Source organism: Balearica regulorum, chromosome W, assembly GCF_011004875.1.
Source record: "Balearica regulorum gibbericeps isolate bBalReg1 chromosome W, bBalReg1.pri, whole genome shotgun sequence".
Taxonomy (NCBI): Eukaryota; Metazoa; Chordata; class Aves; order Gruiformes; family Gruidae; genus Balearica; species Balearica regulorum.
The window spans coordinates 13,868,848-13,893,323 of NC_046219.1; the positions used below are offsets into that span (position 1 = coordinate 13,868,848).

The 24,476-nt window shown below is 42.7% G+C and overlaps 1 protein-coding gene across 3 annotated transcripts in view; it reads right to left on the reverse strand.

Annotated features, from left to right (window-relative positions):
* LOC104641365 (ras GTPase-activating protein 1-like) overlaps positions 1 to 20,916 on the reverse strand; it is a 502,600-nt gene extending 481,684 nt beyond the window's left edge. For 2 of the 3 annotated variants that reach the window (XM_075739083.1, XM_075739084.1), the window contains exon 1: positions 20,182 to 20,914. In XM_075739083.1, the coding sequence (XP_075595198.1) occupies positions 20,182 to 20,645 (464 nt within the window). In that variant the 5' untranslated portion in view covers positions 20,646 to 20,914. Of the gene's footprint in view, positions 1 to 20,181 lie in introns of all 3 variants that reach the window. The other variant, XM_075739082.1, reaches the window with a different exon arrangement.
* Positions 20,917 to 24,476: the final 3,560 nt, after the last annotated feature.

Below are 24,476 nucleotides of genomic sequence, written 5' to 3' on the forward strand. Positions count from 1 at the left end.
GTTTAGGAGCTTAACAGTTACAGTTTCAAGAATTTTCTTTTTTTTTTTCTTTCTTTTCTTTCTCAAGTATAACTTGAGGTGTTTGAATTTGTGTGAGTGTGTGAGACGTACAATCACGTACGAAGCGAGTGTGGAGTCCGGATCCGCGGTTCTGTTATCCCGCGAGGGAAACAGCCGGAGAAGGACGAAGCGAATGATTAATGATACCCTTGTGGGTAATTATTTAGATTAATAGTAGCATTGACATGTAAGTTTGGATGTCCTTTATTGCTGTGTTAAAAGATTAACTAAAAATCCGAATGATGCAGCCCCTGAAGTAGAATTGTTGATAAATGTGGGAATCAGAATATTGCTTTTGACACCCCAAAAATATTGTGAATCAATAATCATTTTTGAATGTTTATGGTATAAACAGAAATTGTGAATTCAATCTGGGACAGACATAGAGTGTGCTAAGTGTAAAGTGTGAACCCCTTGAGAAAAAGGAGTGTGCTACCGAAATAGTAAAGATTGTTTGTGGTTGGCGAGATAGTAAAATGGGAAGTAATCAGAGTGGAGAAGTTTTTAAAAAAACAGCCCAAGAATAAGAATTTGGAATATAATACAATGTTACAATTGATGTTGTTTTGTAGAAGGAAGTTAGAAAAGAACAACAAGAAAATGAAAGAGCGGAGACAGGCAGGGAGAGACAGGGAAAGAGAGGGTAACCTGAGAGCTGCACTGCAGGAAGCGTCAGCAAACTAACTTCAGGGGAGGACGGCAATACCAAGGGGGAGAGGCGAGACCCCTCCAGCACAAAATACCAGTAATACCTTAGGAGATCATCAGTGTGCATATTGTAAAGAACTGGGACATTGAAAATGGGATTATCAGAAATTTAAGGACCGTTTTAGGGGTCCTGTTCCTATCAGTCCAGAGGTTCTGGAGGAGGCACGATAAGCAGCTCCCTTTCAACCTCAGTTCCCCTGAACTAGGTCCTGAAGGGGACCGGGGGAAACCTCCCCAGCAGAACCCCTGGCTACAGTAGAGCTGGGAAAAAGGAAAATAGATTTTCTTGCAAATACCGGGGCAACTTATTCTGTTAAATACTTATCAAAGAAAATTGAGCGATGATACAGTAAACATTGTGAGTGCCACAGGGAAAGCGGAACAGCATGCCTTTTCCATCCTTTAAATTTTAAGCTCGGAAAACAATGGATAACTCACCAATTTTTATATATGCCTGAATGTCCTATACCACTCTTGGGATGGCACCTATTGAGTAAATTGGAAATGCATATCACCTTTAAAGACGGAAAAGTTCAATTATTAATCCCTGAATCTAAAGCCATCGAGGCAAGAGTTTTTATGTTGCAGGAGCAACCTAAGACTAACAAAGGAATTCCCGAGGAGGTGAAGAATACAGTGACATTTTTGACACGGGCTAATGAGGTCCCGGGTAGATCCAGAAGAGTGAAACCCATAAGAATTATCCTTAAACCTGGAACAAATCTGGTAAGACAAAATACCCCCCATTAAAAATAGAGGCCAAAACTTTATAGAATACAGGTTGCTCATATAATGTGAATTAGAGTATAATACCCCAATTTTACCGGTGAAGAAACCGGATGGGAAGAATTATCAGCTAGTACAGGACCAAATTTGGTTTACCGTACTGGACCTGAAGGATGCATTTTTCTGTCTGCCCTTGGCAGCAGAGAGTCAGAAGCTGTCAGAAAATCCTGAAACAGGCAGAAAAACACAATTAACTTGGACGGTGTTACCTCTAGGACTTAAGAATAGCCCTACTATTTTTGGGAACCAGTTGGTCCGAGAACTCGAAACATGGACTCCTCCATCTCAGACAGGGACTTTATTACAATATGTGGATGATTTACTAGTGGCTACAACTACTAAAGAGGACTGTGCCCAATGGACAGTGAGCTTGTTAAATTTTCTAGGATAGAGTGGATACAAAGTTTCCCAGCAAAAGGCCCAAGTGATTCAGCAACAAGTCACTTACCTCGGATTTGAGATCTCAGGAGGACAAAGAGAAGGTCAAAAAGAAGCTATTTGCTGCACGCCATTGACGGGAACAGCAAAAGAATTTAGGACCTTTTTAGGTATGACAGGATGGTGCAAATTATGGATATATATAATTATGGACTCTTAATAAAACCATTGTATCAATTACTAAAAGATAATCAGTTAAAGTTGACCTGGACAGGAGAAGCAAAAAGAGCCTTTGAACAACTGAAAACAGAACTGATGAGAGCACCGGCTTTAGGTCTTCCTGACGTGTCTAAACCCTTCTGGCTATTTTCTCATGAGAGGCAAGGAATAGCCTTCGGGGTGCTAGCTCAGCAACTAGGCCCTTATAAAAGAGCAGTAGCTTACCTTTCTAAGCAATTGGATGAAGTAAGCAAAGGGTGGCCTGGATGTCTACAAGCAGTAGCTGCAGTTATCCTGAATGTACTGGAAGCACGCAAATTTACAATGGGCCAGAAAATTACAGTAATGGTGTCTCATACGGTTTCAGCCGTGTTAGAACAAAAAGCAGGACACTGGCTTTCCCCCTCTAGATTTCTGAAATACCAAGCAATACTAGTGGAACAAGATGATATAACTATAGTCACCACTAACATTGTGAACCCAGCTTCTTTTCTTAGTGGGGAAATCTCGGAGCCGGTGGTCCATGACTGTTTAAAAACGATAGAAGCGGTATATTCCAGTCGCCCCGATCTAAAAGAGGAGCCGCTCCACGATGCCGAGGACTCCTGGTATACAGACAGAAGCAGCTTTGTGAAACACGGAGAACGCCAAGCGGGATATGCTGTGACCACTACCCAAAAGGTAATAGAAGCAAAATCATTACCTCCAGGGACATCAGCACAAAAGGCTGAAATCATTGCCCTAACCCGAGCGTTAGAGCTGGCAAGAGGGAAGAAGATTAATATCTGGACAGACTCAAAGTATGCCTTTGGAGTTGTACATGCCCATGGTGCTATCTGGAAGGGGACTTCTCTCTGCTCAAGGAAAATATATTAAACATGCAAAAGAAATTCTAAAGTTATTAGAAGCCGTAAATCTTCCAGAAAAAGTAGCTATTATGCATTCTAAAGGGCACCAAAAAGGTAACACCGACCAAGAGATTGGCAATAAATTGGCAGACTCAGAGGCTAGAAAGGCAGCAGAAAAAGGTAAAATGATGGCAGCCTTAATTCCAGACAGTAAACTTCAAATTCCAAATTCTGATTTAGAGCCAGATAAGTATTCCAAAGAAGATAAAAAAAATTAATCAATGATTTAGAAGGTAACAAAGGAAAAGATGGATGGTTTTATGTTCCAGATGGACGAATAATAGTACCCTCTAATTTGTTATGGAAATTAGTTTTAGATGAACATAAGAAAACACATTGGGGTACAGATGCTTTATATAAACAATTAAACCAGAAGCTAGTAAGTTGAAATTTGTACACTACTGTGAAACAAGTAACCCAAAGGTGCGAAATTTGTTTAAAGAATAACCCGAATACCTCAAACAAGATTCAGATGGGTGTAATAGGAAAAGGTAATAGTCACAGACAGTTAAATATAATCGAACAAACTGTTCTAGCAACACGAGTTAGAGGATTAGATCAACCCATACATCCTTTTAAACCCGGAGACTGGGTTTATGTTAAGAATTTCACAGGTAAACCATTGGAAGAGAAGTGGAATGGACCGTTTCAAGTGCTGTTAACAACCCTCACTGCAATCAAGATCAAAGAGCAGCCCGCGTGGATTCATTATTCAAGGATCAAGAAGGTCCCTGCATCATGGACTATGGAACCACAATCACCCCTTAAGATAAAAATAAAAAGGACATTATGATCAATTGGACACTACTCATGACAATAATAGTCCTGAGCCATGTCAGTCAGGTAGAAGGATGGAATCAAAATCTACACTTCTCTCTAGTCCAAAACATCACTCAGATGAAAACTCATAACGCTATAGGTTTACTAAGTTCCATAGCTTTGTAAGGTGGTTTCTCCCATGGCTAGGGGTAAGTGAACTAGAAAAAACTATAGTGAACATTTCAGCAGTAATAGAAAACATTGAGAACAAAACCATTGATGCAATACAGGCCTTGCAAATTGAAATAACTAGTCTGTCAAAAGAAGTGATTCAAAACTGAATGGCCCTTGATTTATTATTAGCTTCACAAGGTGGTGTTTGTGCAACCATAAATATAAGCTGTTGTACTAAAGACCATACTTTATGGGGTTTTGAAGAAATTTGGCACAAGTTAACTTCCTGGCTACCTAATACGACCTGGCTCCGGCAGCTATTTGGTTTTGTCCTGCTTATAGGACTGATGATAATCCTGACTTGTATATTAATACAATGTGCATTTTGGTGTAGTAGGCGAACTTCAGGAGAATATGAGAACTGGAAACAAAATAAGATAAGACACGCAGTAGAGTCAGGGAAATACTTTAAGAGAACATCGCAAAAGAGAATGTATTGTAGGCCTTCTTGCGAAAGAATTCGCAACTTTAATGAAAAGGGGGGAATGAATAGGGGAATCTAATTAGCGTATAACAATTTAAAAAAAAAAAAAAAGAATATAACTTGGCAATACTTGAGTCAGGCCCCACAAACTCAGGCTTCGCCTGTCTCATGCTCCAGTACAAAAGAAAACAATTAATAAAATAGTTGGAATGCAGAAGCAGGATAAGAGAAGCCGTAAATTAGGGAATAGTCCTTGGGTATGAACTAGAAAAGACACAAAGTTTGAGGCAACCTGATAAAGGGAGGCCCAACATGCCAACAAGCCTGGGACCATCTGGGCAGGATGGATAACAAGGTTGCTGAGCTTGCAAAACGGGGATAACGAAGAAGAGGTCACCCAACTCTGTACACTGAAGAAGAGGAGAAAGAGGAAGATTTGAGGAGGACGACCCCTGACGACCACCTGAGAAAGAAACTGCGCAGGCGTATCAGGACATTAGCATATATTCAGGAGTTCCCGGAATAATAATGAATATGTATTAAATGTATCAGAAACCTAATGAATATGTAAACTCTTTTGTAATATAAATCACGAACAATTTGTTTCTCGTCGAGACGCACGTTCGTGGAAATATCCCGGTGCGACTCCCAGCGCTGCAATAAAGGATACCTGCTTCATAGTCACATTGGCTATTGAGTGAATTTTCTTTGATTCACAACAACTCAAAACATCAGTGTGTTATCAACATTATTCTCATACTAAATCCAAAACACAGCACTATACTGGCTACTACAAAGAAAATTAACTCTATCTCAGCCAAAACCAGGACAGTTTTCAATAGTGCTACCATTATGAAAGCTGAACACATCACACACATGAACTAATTGGTCCTTACAATTCTCCCACAATACAAGGAAACTGTATTAATTCCATTTTACTTATAGGGAGCTGAGGTATTTAGACTGAGTTCACAAGTGTCCCTTAATATTACATCTCAAGTTTGAGATGCCTACACCTGTTTTTCCAAAGTACTTGGATATATATATATATAGGTTTTTACTTGTGAAAAACTCCTGCTGACTTCAATTGCATTTGGAAGCGCTCAGCACTTCTGCAAATCAAGCCTAGGTTCTATTTTGTACACCACAACCTGGATGTTCACTGAACCTCTCTACTGTAAAACAGACAAGACAGACAAAAAAAGGCTTTTTCTACTTCGAACCTAGAGAAATAAATTGTACTATACAATGAAAATAGCAGTTCTCATAGCACTGATATTTGTTCCTTTAAAGCTTGTTTTGGTAAATATGCGTATGCAAATATACACACATATTTGACTTAAATTGTAAGCACATAAGTTTTAACTAGGAAATAGAATTTACCTAATAATAATTGAATACAGGATTTTAAAGAACTGGTGTTAGTATTCGTTAGAAAAAATAAAAACCGATTGGGATGCTGTTGAACATGCTAGCTTGCTAACAGATTAATTCATGCTATTGGGATATGAGGAAACCAAAGTTAGCACTAGCACCTTTCCACAATAAGTACCGTGACAGACAAGATAATAGGAAAGAACAGAAATTATTCAGTTTGACTTATCACAAGAAATCTTGCTTATAACTTCATATTCCTGACCTTTCAACAACTGATACTATGCCACATAGCTAACAGAATTCACAGAAGAAATATTTTTTTAATTTATTTCACACAGGACTTCTGTTGCTTAATTACACTTATGTATTTATATAATATACAAAAACATATTCTAAATACTTTATCTTGATGCTTAACTGTAAAATACTTGAAGCACACAAAACCCAAATGAAAGGGGAAATTGAAATTCAAACAATTATGGCATTCTGTTGTCGGCAAGTTTGACTAGCTCACAGGTCCTTCCACATGCCACATTGAACAGACAGAGGAAAGAATTATTTAAAAAAAGAGAAAAGAGAAAAGAGACACACACCCATAATTTCTCAGTTTTCTCTGATCTCATAGGACAATGTAATACAAAGGTTACATGATAATTTTCACATGCATCAGTACTTAGAAGCTGTCACATAACTTATCACTCGGGACGTTTCTTTTGCTATATCTTACAATACCACATTATAAATATACATCATCATAGAGATAACAGATTAATAAAGAAAGCAAACTGATTAAAATCACATTGGAGTATTTTGCCCCACGTTGTAAAATCTGCTGTTAAAATTTGGAACAAGGAAATGTTTTCAATAAACACTTACGAATACATAGCTTAGCACACAAGAACTTGTAGTCTTGGTCTTGTTGAACATAAGAAATGTAACCTTTTCAAATGCTATAAGATTGGTTTGGTTTTTATCTTCTTGTCAGTTTTCCCTTCCAGCTTCACCTCCCAAAATAGATAGAGAAGAAGGGGGTTCTCTTGGTCTTCCCTTGCTGTCATTAAAAGATGGCCATATTTCACACTCTGAATAGCTAGTTTTCCTCTTCTGCAAAGGAACTGATATTTCAACCTGATATTGTTAAATTAAACTCAAGGTTAACGCTTATTTTCCCAAATATGTGTTTTATCTCCATCATAAAAGAAATGAAAGAGTAAAGAGACAAAACTTCTTCCCTTCATTTTAAATTTTTCTTTGAAGAGAAACAAGGTAAGCCAAATGAAAAGTTTGGGTGGGTTTTAATTTCTACAGCAGGTGGATGCACATGTAAGATAATGAAACAAAAGCATTCAAATTAACCCAAAGCTACCAAAAAAAAAGGGGGGGGGGGAGGAGGAGGGGAGGGAGGAGACAAACGGGACACCAAAAAAGCCAATAGCCAAGCAATTGTCCTTTATCCAGCATACATGAAATTAAGAGCGTTTCACACTCTTCTGGGAGAGTGGAGGGTTTAATCCTTTTTTGATCCCTATACATTTTTCTAAGCGGAAGCACAAAGCCAATATAAGCCTAATAAAGAATAAATCTGCTTTTCTTGGTTACCTGTTCTAAAACCCCTTATGAAGCAGTATGCAGGAAAATAGAACACTGCTGCACTTCAAGGTTAGGAACCAGGCAACTAAAATGGAAAATCACTCTCATAGACATTCCTCAGTATATCAGCTGTGCCAAGCCATTAACTGTGGCAGTTGTACACATTACCAATACCAGCCATTAAAATACTTTCAGAGCATACACAAACTATGGACTTATACAAAATAGATAAAACAGATGAACCAAAACCCTCAAAAAATCTTAATAAAAAGAGTAAACAAGGATAGAAGCTGAAATAAGTACATATTCAAAAAGTACTTTATTAAAACAAGGTTCTAAAAGTTTCAAGTACTATAAGGACAAACAGCGTAATAAGCTTTAAAATAGACAGAGATGTGACAACAGCATAAGATCAAGCTTTGCAACTCAAAAGATTTCTTCCAATCCTACCTGATATATATAATTTTTACTAAAAAGAACATTGATTGCCTTTTGAAAAAAAAAAAAAAAACCACACCAAAAAAAAAAACAAACGACAACAACAACAGCAAAAACACCCCACAACCAAAAACCCAAACCACCAGGAAAAAAAGCCACCAATAAATAGATGAAATTTAGCTAAACAGGCTCTTGAAGCAGCTCACATTTTCTTACTGAAAGCTCAGCTTAGGAAATGAATTCTGGAACTCCTTAAAGTTCTTTAGCAAGAAGTATCTCATTTTTACATGCTTCGTTCTTGTGCCCTCAGGCCAAAGATATGCCTTTTTCTGTTTAAGCTAGGAGTAATGTTCCTATGGAAATGATATTAATACTGTTGTGCAAATCACCAGATTTTGGTTGGCAATAGTTAAGAATTTTTAAAAGTGTTATTTGTCTTGTCTGTCGTTAATTTCTTTAAAAGTAGTAACGTTTCCTTGACTTTCTCCTTGCACTTCATCCTCTCCTACCTCCAGCCTTCTTGGACTTTCTCCTCATCCTTTTACTATTCTACCCACTCAGTCAGTTTTGCTCATTGGAAGCAACACTGGTGTTCCAAGGAACTGAAATAGAGAGTCCCTGCCTCTACTAGTGTTGAGCCTTACTTCATACCAATCTTTGTTTTCACCTCCCAGCCAGCTGCACAGCTCTGGATTAGAGCCCAAACTAACCAAGCACAGGTTTGGGATTGTGTTGGCTTTGAGGTGGTTTGTTTTGGGGTGTGTGTTGGTGGGGGTTATTTTGGGTCAGGTTTTTATTATTTCTTTTATTTTGTGCTCCACTCTCGCCTAATCTTTGATACTAGAACACCTCACTAGTGAGGTACGTCTTATCAGTGAAGAACTACTGCTCTAATGAGAAAACTCTGAAATTCAGAGCTTTATACACTAAAATCCAAGATAGAAACAATGCCTAAATTGACAGATGTCCAATGCTTCACAGCTGCAATAGGAACAGGTGGGAATTGCCTATAGAGTATGATCCATATACACACTGAATCCAATAGTGTGATGTAAAAGAACTAAGTGTGTTTAAAAAAACAAATAGGATGTAAACTATCCAACTCATAATGCTTGTTTTGAATAACTTGCAACCTCACAATTCTATTAATTGGGGGGGGGGGGTATAAATAAAACATTGTTTCTAGACTTGAATACAGAATAAGATGATTACTACAGAGGTTATTTGTTACATTCTGCTTTTGGAAAGATAAAGACATTTCTGTAGCATCCCTTAGATTGCCAAGGAGTAGAAAGGATAACAAAAAATACCCTCTTTTCCACAGATGCTCAGGAAGTAGAGAAATCTTTGAAAGGGTGTAGAAATTTGGCTGTAGTTTGAACAAGACAATGCAAGCCATTCCTTAATCTTCTGGACTAAGCAAATAGTCGAGCTTGGATTTTGCAAAGTCTCCAATGTTATTTATTCTACTAGCAGATGGATGTATGGAAAAGGAATTAATTGATTTATGATTCCTCTTAAACTGCACCAAACTGTCTGCCTATCTATAAAATAGCCAAACAAAACCCAATGAGTAAGCCACAGACAGAATATCCTTTTGGGGGCACACTACATATGAGGGGAACAGTGTGCATACATATGCATAATTTTACAGAAAAAACAGGTAGACTTTTTTTTATTTATTTATAGAAAAAACTGCTTATACAAACTACACAGAATCACCATAGACTCCCGAGCTGATTATCAAATGTTACCTAAATCTAAACACATCATTAACCTCAGTTTCCAGAAACTATCCCAGAAAAATAAAGCAACGTACTCTGCACAGGTAAGTTCATAAAAGAAACTCTTTTCCAAATATCTATAGGTACTAACAAGAGAAAAATCATATACCCACCCCTGCTGAGCCAGTGACAGGATTCCTTAACAGCAAACTAAGACTTTAAATATTTCCGTATAGTTACATACTCAACTTCTTTAAATACAATTACATATAGCTAAAATATCTTAACATTAACACACATATTCCAACCTGAGGAAACTTTATACTTATATAAACTCAAATCCCACTTAAGGATGAACAAGTATGACAACTTCAGCATTAACAAAATGAAACAACCAACCTTTAATAAAAAAAATAAAAATAAAATTGTTTCAATGTGAAATTGGTCCCAAGAAGTTTTTGAAAATATAAAGTTGAACATGAAGATGAGAATGACATTGCAAGAATCAGACTTCTAACTTATCAGAACACTGAATGGGTACACTGAGTGCCCTAGCAAGGCGGCTACACCTTTCCTCAAATGTTACCGCAGCTTACAAGTTTATTTAGCAACATTGGTTTCTATACGTTAATAATTAATAGAAAGATAAATATTTCATCATTTAGTAATGTGTACCTTTTTAAAGTTAAGCAACACTGTTAACTACCTTAGAAAGAATTAAAAAAAAGACAAGACGAATTCTTGAGCTTCTACAGAAGAAATTAGGAGGAAAGTTGTCTACACAGAAAATAATAAAATACTCTGTTTATCCACCTCAGCTTTTCTTTTACTTTTCTTCAAAGCCTCTGCTAATAGCTATTCCCACTGACATAATCCCAGACTACTTCAAGTAACAAGTTTCAGTAAGCAGGTCCCCTAATAATGGTCCTCAACTATAAACAGTACATTTATAAATATACAAAACATAATTTAAAAATAGACTCATGCAAAAAAAATTATTTTTTTCTATTCCAGAGTGATCAAGCAAATTATTTTTTATTTTTATGTAAAACATTAAGACTGCCTGAACGCATATAAAACAGTAGATGGAACTTGTCAAGAACCGGTAAAATTTTATTGGCGACTGTCGTGGTTTTACCCCAGCCCGCAGCTAAGCGCCACGCAGCCGCTCGCTCGCTCACTCTCCCTCCCATGCGGCAGGATGGGGGAGAGAATCAGAAGAGTGAAAGTGAGAACACTTATGGGTTGAGATAAAGACAGTTTAATAGGTAAAGCAAAAAAGTCACACGCGCAAGCAAAGCAAGACAAGGAATTCATTCACCACTTCCTCTCGGCAGGCAGGTGTTCAGCCATCTCCAGGAAAGCAGGGCTCCATCATGTGTAACAGTTACTTGGGAAGACAAACGCCATCACTCCGAACACCACCCCTCCTTCCCCAAGCCCCTTATATTCTGAGCACATCATATGGTACGGAACATCCCTTTGGTCAGTTGGGGTCAGCTGCCCCCGCTGTGTCCCCTCCCAATTTCTTGTGCACCCCCAAACATCCCACTGATGGGGCGGTGTGAGAAGCAGAAAAGGCCTTGACTCTGTGTAAGCACTGCTCAACAACAACATCTCTATATTATCAACACCGTTTCCAGCACAAATCCAAAACGTAGCCCCATACTAGCTACTATGAAGAAAATTAACTATCTCAGCTGAAACCAGGACAGTGCCGACCGTAACCTAGAGGAACACAGAATAACACAGAATTCTTGTTACATTGGGATACTTCTGTGCAACGCAAACACAACGTTGAAATAAGATGCCTTCCCCATCCTCTTACTGTGCCCACTAGTGAGATAAATACCAAGGGGGGGTTGTTTGGATTTTTAAAGGAAAAAAAGATATGGGGGAAACATGAAAACTATTGCAGGAAACCTAAGAATTTATGGCTGAAAGAACAAATGCAGTCCTACGCTGAAGAGATCTATGCCCCCTAACAGCAAAATTAGTGTACCTCCTCAGCCACAAAAAAAAAAAAAAAATAAAAAAAATCATAGAATCATTTAGGTTGGAAAGGACCTTTAAGATCATCAAGTCCAAAAGGAAGACAAAAGGTGAAGAAATACGGCACAATAGTATGCTTCTCAATAGGGTAGGCCAGTAGGTGAAGTGCATAAGCCCTGTGTTGAAGTTCTGGGAGAAAACATACAACAAAGTAAAAACTTGACAAAGTATAGGTTAAAAGACTCTATTCACTGTTTAGATTAAATAACCTTCAACTGATGTTAATTAGAAGTACTGACTAAAAAAAACCAAAACCACCCAAACAAAAAAAAAAACACACCCACCACCAAAACCCAGAAAATTCTTCTTCAAACTTTTTCCAACATCAAATGTTGTTCCACTTTTGTTTTTCCAAATCTGAAGCTTCCATTTATATATGTAATTATGTTCAGTTTACTTACTGCTTCACTTCCAACGTAAGGTTAAAGTACAATTTTGTTCTGCTGCTCCTAACCATTCTTTTAAAATAGCATTTCTGACACCATCTATTCAGACAGAAATAAAATCAGATTTATATACAATTCTATTCTGTAAGTACACAAATTATAAGATCTGGACAAATCAGCAAAATACCCAGCAACTAGAAAAAAATAAAAAAATAAATAAGGTGTTTCTCTCTATCTTCCCTCTATAATTTGAGAGCAGGCATTACTAAAAGACACTCGTTAACTGAAGAAAAAAAGGTTACCTGCTAACCACATTAACTGTGAAACAGAAGAGAAACCTCATACACTAAAATCAAGTTACATCACAGCTACAGACAGCTAGAATTAGCCTCATGTCCATGGGGGGGGGGGGGGGAGGTGCACGAGTTTAACCACCCTGATATCTGCTGGAGGAACAACACAGCAGGACATAAGCAATCCAGAAGGTTCCTGGAGAGCATCAATGACAGCTTCCTGACACGGACAATAAAAGGAGTCAATGAGGAGAGGTGCTCTGCTGAACCTCTTCAGGGATCTGCTTAGAAGAGTTCCATGGGATAAGGCCCTGGAGGGAAGAGGAGCCCAAGAAAGCTGGTTGATATTCAAGGATCACCTCCACCAAAGGCAACAAGAAGTGCTTCTATAAGTACAAAAACGGCAAAAGGAAGACTAGGGAAAATGTGGGCCCACTGCTGAATGGGGCAGGGGTTGGTGACACAGGTGTCACCTGTTGGTGACACAGGACATGGAAAAAGGCTGATGTACTGAATACCTTCTTCACCTCAGTCTTTACTGGCAAGACTGGCCTTCAGGAATCACAGGTCCCAGAGACTAGGGGAAAAGGCTGGAGCAAGGAAGACGTACTCTTGGTGGGAGAAGATCAGGTCAGGGAATACTTAAGCAAACTGGACGTACGTAAGCTCAAGGGCCCTGATGGACGCGCCCACGAGTGCCAAGGGAGCTGGCTGATGCCATTGCGAGGCCATTCTCGATAATATTTGAATGATCATGGTGATTGGGAGAAACGCCCAAAGACTGGAAGAAAGTAAATGTCACCCCTATCTTCAAGAAAGGGGACCCAGGGAACTACAGGCCAGTCAGTCTCATCTCAATCCCTGGGGAAGGTGATAGAGCAGCTAATCCTGGAAACCATTTCCAGGCACGTGAAGGACAAGAAAAATCACCAGGAGTAGTCAGCATGGATTCACCAAGGGGAAGTCTTCCTTGACCAACCTGATAACTTTCCATGATGAAATGCCTGGCGTGGTAGACAAGGGGAGACCAGTGGATATTGTCTACCTAGCCTTCAGGAAGACTTTTGACATCATCTCTCAAGATCTCCATAGAGAAGCTGTTGATGCACGGGCAGGATGAGCAAACAGTGAGGTGGACCGAAAACTGGCTGAACGACCAGGCCCAGAGGGTGGTGGTCACTGGCACAAAGTCTAGTTGGAAGCCAATAACTAGCTGTGTACCCCAGGGGTCATAGAATGGTTTGGGTTGGAAGGGACCTCAAAGATCATCTAGTTCCAACCCCCCCCTGCCATGGGCAGGGACACCCTCCACTAGAGAAGGTTGCCCAAAGCCTCATCCAACCTGGCCTTAAACACTCCCAGGGATGGGGCCTCCACAACCTCTCTGGGCAACCTGTTCCAGTGCCTCACCACCCTCACAGTAAAGAATTTCTTCCCAACATCTCATCTAAATCGACCCTCCTTCAGCTTGAACCCATTACCCCTTGTCCTGTCACTCCACTCCCTGATAAACAGTCCCTCACCTTCTTTCCTGGAGGCCCCCTTCAGGTACTGGAAGGCCACAATTAGGTCTCCCTGGAGCCTTCTCTTCTCCAGGCTGAACAATCCCAGCTCTCTCAGCCTGTCCTCATAGGAGAGGTGCTCCAGCCCTCTGATCAGCTCCTCTGGACTCGCTCCAACAGCTCCATGTCTCTCCTGTACTGGGGCCCCCAGAGCTGGGTGCAGTACTCCAGGTGGGGTCTCACCAGAGCCGAGTTAGAGGGGCAGGATCACCTCCCTCGACCTGCTGGTCACACCTCTCTTGATGCAGCCCAGGACATGGTTGGCTTTCTGGGCTGCAAGTGCACACTGCCGGCTCCTGTTGAGCTTCTCATCAATCAACACCCCCAAGTCCTTCTCCTCAGGGCTGCTTTCAATCCATTCCTCGCCCAGCCTATAGTCGCGCTTGGGATTGCGCCGACCCACGTGCAGGACCTTGCACTTGGCCTTGTTGAACTTCATGCGGTTCACACGGGCCCACCTCTCCAGCCTCTCAAGGTCCCTCTGGATGGCATCCCTTCCCTCCAGCATGTCGACCACAGCACACAGCTTGGTGTCGTCGGCAAACTTGCTGAGGGTGCACTCGATCCCACTGTCCATGTCACCGACAAAGATGTTGAACAGTGCCGGTCCCAGGACCGACCCCTGAGGAACGCCACTCGTCACTGTTCTCCACTTGGACATGGAGCCGTTGACCACAACTCTTTGAGTGCGACCATCCAGCCAATTCCTTATCCACTGAGTGGTCCATCCATCAAATCCATGTCTCTCCAATTTAGAGACAAGGATGTCGTGCGGGACAGCGTCAAATGCTTTGCACAAGTCCAGGTAGATGATGTCTGTCACTCTTCCTTTGTCCACCAACGCTGTAACCTCATCATAGAAGGCCACCAAGTTTGTCAGGCACAATTTGCCCCTAGTGAAGCCCTGTTGGCTGCCTTCAATCACCTCCTTATTTTCCATGTGCCTGGGTCAATACTGAGTCCAGTCCTGTTCAGCATCATCATTAATGATCTGAATGGTAGGGCAGAGCATACCCTCAGCAAGTTTGCAGATGACACAGAACTGGGAGGAGCGGCTGATATGCCAGAGGGTCATGCTGCCATCCAGAGGGACCTCAACAGGCTGGAGAAATGGGCTGACAGGAACCTCATGCAGTTCAACAAGGGGAAGTGCAAAATCCTGCACCTGGGGAAGAATAACCCCAGGCACTAGTACACATGCTGGGGGCTTACCAGCTGGAAAGCAGCTTTGCAGAAAAGGACCCGGGGGTCCTGGTGGACACAAAGTTGAACACGAACCAGCAATGCACCCTTGCCACAAAGAAGGCTAACAGTATCCTGGGCTGCATTAGAAGGAGTGTTGCCAGCAGGTCAGGGGAGGTGATCCTTCCCCTCTACTCAGAACTGGTGAGGCCACACCTGGAGTCCTGTGTCCAGTTTTGGGCTCCCCAGTACAGGAGAGACACAGACATACTGACAAGAGTCCAGCAAAGGGCCACAAAGATGATGAAAGGACTGGAGCATCTCTCCTATGAGGAAAGGCTGAGAGAGCTGGGACCGTTTAGCCAAGAGAAGGCTCAGGGGAGGATCTCATCAACATATATAAATATCTGAAGGGAAGGTGCAAAGACAACAGAGCCAGGCTCTTTGCAGTCGTGCCCAGTGACAGAACAAGATGCAATGGGCACTATCTGAAACACAGGAGGTTCTGTCTGAACATAACACCTTTTTTTTTTTTTTTTTTTTTTTTTTTTTTTTTACTGTGAGAGTGACCAAGCACTAGGCACAGGATGCCCAGAGAGGTTGTTGAGTCCAAACATGACAACAATATTTCCCCTCAGTTTTCAATGCAACACAAATTTATTCTTTGGTACAGAGTATGGCCTTCAATAATTATTGTAAAACTATGCACTTTCAGAAAAACATTGTTTTCTTATTAGCTACTGAAATAAACAAATGCCATAGAACTCTTGACTTGCTACCTTTGACAGATTCATCTGAAGATGAAGTGAGTAGTCACACTACATTGAGACAAAACATTTTTTTTACTTTCACTCAAACCATGTTTAATAGTTCTCTACCCACCTCTCTATCTTCAACTGATTTTTCTCACTAATACCTTGCCTCAACAGATACCAAAAGTGACTGTAAGAATACACCTACTGCGTGTAGAATTTTTGTTTTAACAAGACAGTATTTTGACAACCTATTTCATCTTGTAAGGTGGTTAATATCTTTTGATTTCAACCAATTACCATTTCAAACTGATAATCACTGCTTAAAGAAACACCATATGAAAATATGAATTGCATTGGAATATACTAGAACTGCTTCTGCCATCTTAACGCAACGCTAAGATACATCTTGTCAACTTTAATATTTTTATTCAAGTACATAAACAACTAAACTATTTCACATATCACTGGTTTACTACTAAATTAAATATCATTCATTCATTAATTTTGTAGGCATTTCTGTAACACCATTTCAGACTGCCATCAACCTCTGGCAGTGAGCTTTGCAGATGGGGTAGAGAGTGCAGAGAAAAAGACCAAAACACACACAGAATTGCCCACTCTATTCCCTAGCATCCTGTGCATCCCATCTACCATTAAGCTACAGCATAAACATGCTACTTCTATACTCAAATGAAAAAGCACACACTGAACAGACAATTGTTAAGTCAGTCTCACTCAGGATTGTGGGGCTAGCACTGCCTTACACAGTATTCGCATGCCCCGTGCACACCAAGGACAGAACTGGAACAGAGGTAGGATGCGTGATGATTGGTTAAACATGTCCAGATAGCGCTTCCACAACTTGACAATTAAAGACAACAGTCTAATCAGGGAATTCTGAATTCCCCAAGCCCATCGGCCACTCTGTGTTGGTCACCCGAAGAAGCCATGCCCTACTTCCTGCCACCCTGCCCGATAACCATGGTTATGTAAGCCTTTGCACTCCTAGATATTAAGTTTAGCCCAGTATTGGTAAATTATTGGATTTGCTGTTGTTTTGACCTTGATAATCATACTACTGAATTACTGGATGCATTGTTGTAACACCACAGATAATTGTACTACTGATCTGTATTTATTACTGTACCTATATTTAGCAATAGCTTATTTATCCCCGAAGCCATTGGTCTGGCATCTGTTACTGTATTCTGAACCTATAACTTGTCAGTGCCACCTTAGGCCCTTACAAGGATCAAGGATAAATATCAATCATACATTGGGATTTTGAGTATTTTAATAAAAAGAATCTGGTACATATTGACGAACTGCTCCCACTGCTAGAAAATTAAAGAAATCACATTAAAATGCATTCCCATTTCCCTGAGGTACTTGGAAAAGAGACAAAGTTGTTAAGTGTATTAGGTGTTTGCTTACAATATTAAAGGTGACAAATCTTTGTTCTGGTAATAAATCAAGAGTTCAATTCTATAAAAGCAGGTGGTATGACTACAAAGAAAGGACGCTTCCAAAATAAAACATCAGGACTGAAAGGATACAACTTACTATCAAAATATGGCTAATTTAAATGACTTAACTGAGAATGGTAAAAAAATGACTTTGTGTTAAAATAGATGCATGAAACACTGCGGTGGGTTGACCCAGGCTGGAGGCCAGGTGCCCACCAGAGCCGCTCTATCACTCCCCTCCTTCATTAGACAGGGGAGAGAAAGTACAACAAAAAGCTTGTGGGTCGAGATAAGGACAGGGAGAGATCATTCTCTAATTATCGTCACGAGCAAAACAGACCAAACTTAGAGAGGGAATTCATCTAATTTATTACTAAGCAAAACAGAGCAATGAGAAATAAAACCAAATCTTAAAAACCCTCCCCCCACCCCTCCCATCTTCCCAGGCTCAACTTCACTCCCGGCTTCAACCTCCACCCCCCCTCAGCGGCACAGGGGGACAGGGAATGGGGGTTACGGTCAGTTCATCACATGGTGTTTTCTGCCGCTTCTTCATCCTCAGGAGGAGGACTCCTCTCATCCTTCCCCTGCTCCAGCGTGGGGTCCCTCCCACGGGCTACAGTCCTTCATGAACTGCTCCAGCATGGGTCTCTCCCATGGGGGGCAGACCTTCAGGAGCAAACTGCTCCAGCGTGGGTCCCCCACGGGGTCACAAGTCCTGCCAGCAAACCTGCTCTGGCGTGGGCTCCTCTCTCCATGGGGCCACAGGTCAGGCCAGGAGCTTGCTCCAGCATGGGCTTCCCACGGGGCCACAGCCTCCTTCAGGTGTCTCCACCTGCTCCAGCATGGGGTCCTCCACGGGCTACAGGTGGAATCTCTACACCCCCTCATCCTTCCTCCATGGACGGCTGCAGGGGGACAGCCTGCTTCACCATGGTCTTCACCAGGGGCTGCAGGGGGATCTCTGCTCTGGCACCTGGAGCACCTCCTCCCCCTCCTTCTGCACTGACCTTGGTGTCTGCAGAGTTTCTTACATCTTCTCACTCCTCTCTCTGGCTGCAAAAGCTCTCCCTAACTGTTTTTCTCTTTCTTAAATATGTTATCACAGAGGCGCTGATTGGCTTGGCCTTGGCCAGCAGTGGGTCCGTCTTGGAGCTGGCTGGCATTGGCTCTATCAGACACAGGGGAAGCTTCTAGCAGCTTCTCACAGAAGCCACCCCTGTAGCCTCCCCCCGCTAACAAAACCTTGCCATGCAAACCCAACACAAAGAGATAAAAGGTTTCCGATTATTTAAAAAAAAAAAAAAAGTTGTTGGGTAATTAAAAGTCACAAAAAGGACAGGTTACCAAGAAAAGACAGTTAAGTAGATGGAGGTATAAGTTTCTGAATCAATTTTTAAAATCAATTTTACTGCTTAGATTTTTTTTTATTAAAGCATCTGCAACAGCAGATACTCAGCTACACAGTTATGTTGGCCCTGCAAAGACTTCAACATCCCTTTCATCTTAATAAGGTAAGTAGCCTTGTCAACCAACACAGAAAATTATGGCCTTCGCAGTCTTCCCCCTAGAACATGCTTTTTGTCAGAAATTTTGTATTCTCTTTTATGAAAGTTAACCTTCATGCTATCATATGAGTTACAAGACAATACTCTGACAGCAAAATCCACTTACATTTGTGAAAGTAGTAACAATTACTTAGTATCAAATACATGATCATTCATCAAGAATTACTCCTCTTTCTAAAAATATTTTTTTAAAAATAACTACTTTCTGAGAAACACAATAACCAGATCTAACAGAAAAAGCAATCTGATCTTTCAGAGAGGAAACCAGAAGACCAGAACTCTGTATCTGACTTAATACACAATATTGAAAAAGTAACTTCACCTTTATGTGCTTCTATTTCCCTCCTCAGCCTTTATCTAAACTGCCTGATTATATTGATAGCTCTTTATAGAAGTGGACAACTTTAAGACTATTCAAACACTGCCTTTACAAAACAAAGTCTTATTCTTTATTAACTTCCACAAAAAGTCAAGAATTTAAAAGAGGAAAGGATTAGTAGAAAGCCTGTCAAGGTTAGGGAGATATTAAATGATTTTTTTAAAAAAAATCATTTAATATTACAGTTTACCTCCTCCTCACAACTACAATGGCTTCTGAAATCTTGGAAATACCTGAAATAATGCAGAAGTTAACTCTCTGACACTGGAGTTATGAGAGAAAGTAAAAATAAACCCAAATTCAGATGGGTTTTCAGATGAACTTTGACCTATACCTTGAACATATCTGCCACCCTATATCTTGAAACCCTGTTATACTCTATACTTACTATAACTTCAGGAATAACATATTTCTGGATACCAACGTAAGCAATTTGAGCCTTTGAAACTGTTTCATTTTGGGGAGAATAAGGTACCTGCTTGAGGGCCATTCCAATACAAGTCTTGCAACCTTGTTATGTAAATCTGCAGACTTCCTAGAGTTAGTTCATTGTTAAATCCAAAGGTTGTGTTTAGAGCACTCACTAGTTACATGAACTCTACATTATCCGATTTTTTTATTTCACAAAATATAAACACAGAACTGCTCTACCTCTAGTGCAAGATTCTTTATATAACTAGCACTGTAGGAACCCCGATTAACCTAATGGAAGGATAAGTATAATAAAAACCTTAATGAAGACTTGCAGTTTCTTTTTTCAAATTGCCTCTTCTCCCCAAACAGAACCTAATTAAAAACTTCTGCGACACTTCCACAGGAGTTTGACACACACTTTCTACTGAGAAAAGGTGGGGGCCCGATGCCCCCCTCCCCGCGGAGGAAGCGCCCAGGGGTGGCGGGCGCCCGGAGGGGCACGGAAGCGCTGCTACTCACTGGTTCGTAGGGGGAGCGTTGAGCGGGATGGCCACCTCCTCCTCTTCATACTCCGGCCCATCTAACGAGTCGCCTTCGTCCGCGGTCCCCAGCCCCCCCGCCAAGGAAGGTGGTCGTGGCGGCGGCAGCGGAGGAAAGGCGACAGTGCTGGGTTCGGGTGGGGGCAGCACCCCTCCGGACACCTCTGGCCCCCGGCCAGTTGCTGTCACGGCACCACCGCCTCCGGACGCCAGAGAGGCAGGCCCCGAGCCTAGCGCCAGGAGCCCCAGCGCCGAGCACAAAGCCGGACCGCCGGCGCCCGTGCTGTCCCCGCCAGAGCCCAGCAGGAAGGGGCCCTGCGACCCCAGCTCCTTGCCCCGGCATAAGGTGGGGTAGCACTCCGACTCAGCTCCGCCAACGGCTCCCATCACCCCGGCGGAGATAACCGCGCCGCCCTCCTCAACCCCGGCCTCGGCCGCCATCATGTCGAGCCTCACCCCCTCCTACCTCCCCCCCTCCCACCAGCCGCACGCCTGGGAGGTGGCGACGACTTCCCCCTCCCCGCGCCTCCGCCTGCGGGGAGCGGAGCTGGGACGAGGGGAAGATTTCTCCAGCAAAGACAGGCTCCGAGCAATAGCCGTCTAGGCACCTAAAGCAACTCCACAAGGCCCCAGCGCTGCTGCCTTATCCCCCTGCAGCCGCGAGGGGAGCAACTCCTGCAGAGACACAGCTCCACACTCTCACCCCACTCCCCCGAGAGCCAACGAAGGCGCGCGACTGCATGGGCGGGGCAAAGTAGAAAAGAGGGTGGAAGCTAGCTAGGGACAGAGAAAAAGAGCAGATTGGTGAGCTGCACCTGCGCGTTTAGTGGCTCATCCTCTCCTCATACACGGAGTAGGTAGCAGCTCGCGGAGTGCGAGATAGCCGGGAGAGAAGGTGGGGGCAGATTCCCTGTTCTCTCCTGAGGGGTGTAAGGGATACAGGAGGAGGAGTCGTCCCCCCCCATCATCTCCGCCTCGGGGGGTGGGGTAAAATAATGCTACAACAACCAAACAGGAAAAGGCAGATCTCCCCAGATCGTGCCAAAGTTTATTCCTCTCCCGAGTTACGGCGTCGGAGTTGAAAACAACTGTGCGAGCCTCTTGCACTACCAAAGCGTGAAGCAGTAAATACGCACGTAGGTCTGTAGGGGAAGCAGGGTGGCTCACAGGTCATTCCAGCGCGAGGAAAAAAATAAAAATAAAAGCAGGAATTTGCTGAGTGCTATGCTGCTGCTTAGAGGGAGAACAGATCTAGTGAGGCACCGTAGCGCGAATGCTGCAAGTGCGGGGGGGAGGGCAGGCATGCTCGGTGGGGGGTGGTGCCACGGGCTCTGTCTATTAGGGGCGGGGGTGGCAGGGGGTCAAGAGGAAATCGTTTTTAGTGCTCAGCTGCTATATACATGGTGATGAAGATGTTGCCGGGTACTCCGGTGCTTATTTAGAGGGTAGTGTGCTTCAAGCTGCAAGTGGGGCCTTCCTGGTGGGTTAGTTTCTGGGTAAAATTGGGTAGTATTCTGACAGGGGTAGTTTTTGGTGATGCTCTGGTACTTGGACCAACTTCACTCCTGATTCCTCTACCTCCTTCACACGCACACACCCACGCCTCCCTCAAGCTGTGTAGACAGATGGGGAATGGAGGTTCTGGTCAGTTCATCGTGAACTGTCTCTGCGGCTCCTTCTGACATGTGGAAAGCAGACTCCACAACTGGGAAAGTTGTAAAGTAGGTATGTTTATTCAGCGCTGGGCAGCACGGGGGGTCATCCCACCAAAATCGTGTGCACCTTGCGGCAATTCCCTTTGAATTTTATACAACAGAATGTTACATATTCAAAAAGCGCCTATACATATTCACGATCTTTCCGCGGAAAGGCGGTCTTATTACAATGAGTTCATTTCCATTGTCTCCGCCTTTAACTCCTCTCAGCTGCGCACGCGCAGTGCCTCTTGGTGGTCGTGGGCCGGGGTCTTAGGGATGAAGGCCGTATGTCTTCCTCACTGTGCACTTTTCACCTTCACCACAAAACTTACTCAGACCGGTTCCTAATTAGCAGAGAATCCTCCGTGTTCATTCCATTCTGATTTACTACCTCCTTATCTTGTGATTGGTTACAAAAATGCAAGCAGAGCGAAGGGTCATCTTGACCCTTCCTTACGCTAGTTCTTGTTAAAACATCTTACGTAAGGGTTAAGATTATTAGATATGTGGCTTAAGCTAGTTAATGGTCCTGCCATTTCCCTTAAGTGTTAGTTCTCTCTATCACTTCCTCCTAATGCTCTTCCCCTGGTCCACTGTGGGGTCTCTCCCATGGGAGGCAGTCCTTCATGAACTGCTCCAGTGTGGGTCCTTTCCACGGGGTGCAGTCCTTCAGGAACAGACTGCTCCAGGGTGGATCACCCATGGGGCCACAGTTCCTGCCAACAAACCTGCTCCAGCGTGGTGAATAAGGGAAACTAATTAGCGTAGAATAATTTTAAAACGGAATATATAACTTGGCAACACTTGAGTCAGGCCCCACAAACTCAGGCTTCGCCTGTCTCATGCTCCAGTACGAAAGAAAACAGTTAGTAAAATAGGTGGAATGTAGGAACAGGATAAGAGAAGCCGTAAATTAGGGAACAGTCCTTGGGTATGAACTAGAAAAAAGACACAAAGTTTGAGGCATCCTGATAAAGGGGGCCCAATATGCCAACAAGCCTGGGACCATCTGGGCAGGACGGATAACAAGGTTGCTGAGCTTGCAAAACAGAGATAATGAAGAAGAGGAGAAAGAGGAAGATTTGAGGAGGAGGACGACCCCTGACGACCACCTGAGAAAGAAACTGTGCAGGCGTATCAGGACATTAGCATATATTCATGAGTTCCCGGAATAATAATGAATATGTATTAAATTTATCGGAAACCTAATGAATATGTAACTCTTTTGTAATATAAATCATGTACAATTTCTTTCTCGTGGAAGCGCACGTTCGTGGAAATATCCCGGTGCGACTCCCAGCGCTGCAATAAAGGATACCTGCTTCATAGTCACATTGGCTATTGAGGGAATTTTTTTGATTCACTGGTGGGCTCCTCTCCATGGGTTGCAGTTCCTGCCAGGAGTCTGCCCCAGCATGGGCTTCCCACAGGGTCACAGCCTCCTTTTGGTTATCCACCTGCTCCGGCTTGGGGTCCTCCACAGGCTGCAAGGTGGGATATCCGCTGCACGGTTAACCTCCATGGGCTGCAGAGGGACAGCCCATGTCTCCATGGTCTTTGCCGCAGGCTGCAGGGGAATCTCTGCTCTGGCACCTGGAACACCTCCCCCCCCCTCCCCCTTCACTGACCTTGGTGTCTGTAGAGTTGTTTCTCTCGTGTGTTTTCATTTGTCTCCCTCCTAGCTGCTGTTGTGCAGCAGTTTTTCCCCTTCTTAAATAGGTTATCACAGAGACACTACCAACATTGTTGACTGGCTCAGCTTTGGCCAGCAGCGAGTCCTTCTTGGAGCCGGCTGGAACTGGCTGTGTCCGACGTGGGGGCAGCTTCTGGCATCTTCTCACGGAAGCCACCCCTGCAGCCCCCCCCCCCAAAAAAAAACCCCCTGCCACACAAGCCCAATACATAGAGAAATCAACTTTAAAAAAAATAATAATAACAATCCTTTCCTCTGTAAATTATTACCTGGCTGGAGGCAGACCCCCTCTAAATCCTGGTCATAGTATTTGTTACTTGCTTCTTGTAAATATGAATCAGAAGTCCCTTTATTAATGTCAGAAGTCGGACCAGCCCTTCTACTCTGTCTGGGGAACTACCCGCTGGAAATTGGAGCAGCGTTTATTCCCTGGAAGAATCCCCTTTTGTGATTGTTTTTCCTTACAACTCACCTACTCACCTGTGCCTCTATGGTCGAGGTAGGTTTTCCATCCCACTTCCTCACGTCCATATACAAATGCCAGATTAGTCTCACAAACATAATTTTATCATATCATAACCCAGTGTTACACAGTACGACAAAATGGTAACCTTGATCCACCTTGCAGAGAAGATAAACAACACCGCAGGGAATATATACAGCAACCTAGGCATTACATAACACAACCCTGAGAACAAATAATACAACATTGCCACTATCAAACTAATATAATGGATGCTTACAACAAATTTGTTTTAACACACCCTGGTCAGATCTGTGGTTGTCCTGGTTTTCAACTGGGATAGAGGTAATTTTCATAAGAAGCTGGGAGGGGACACAGCCAGGACAGCTGACCCAAACTAGCCAAAGGGGTATTCCATACCA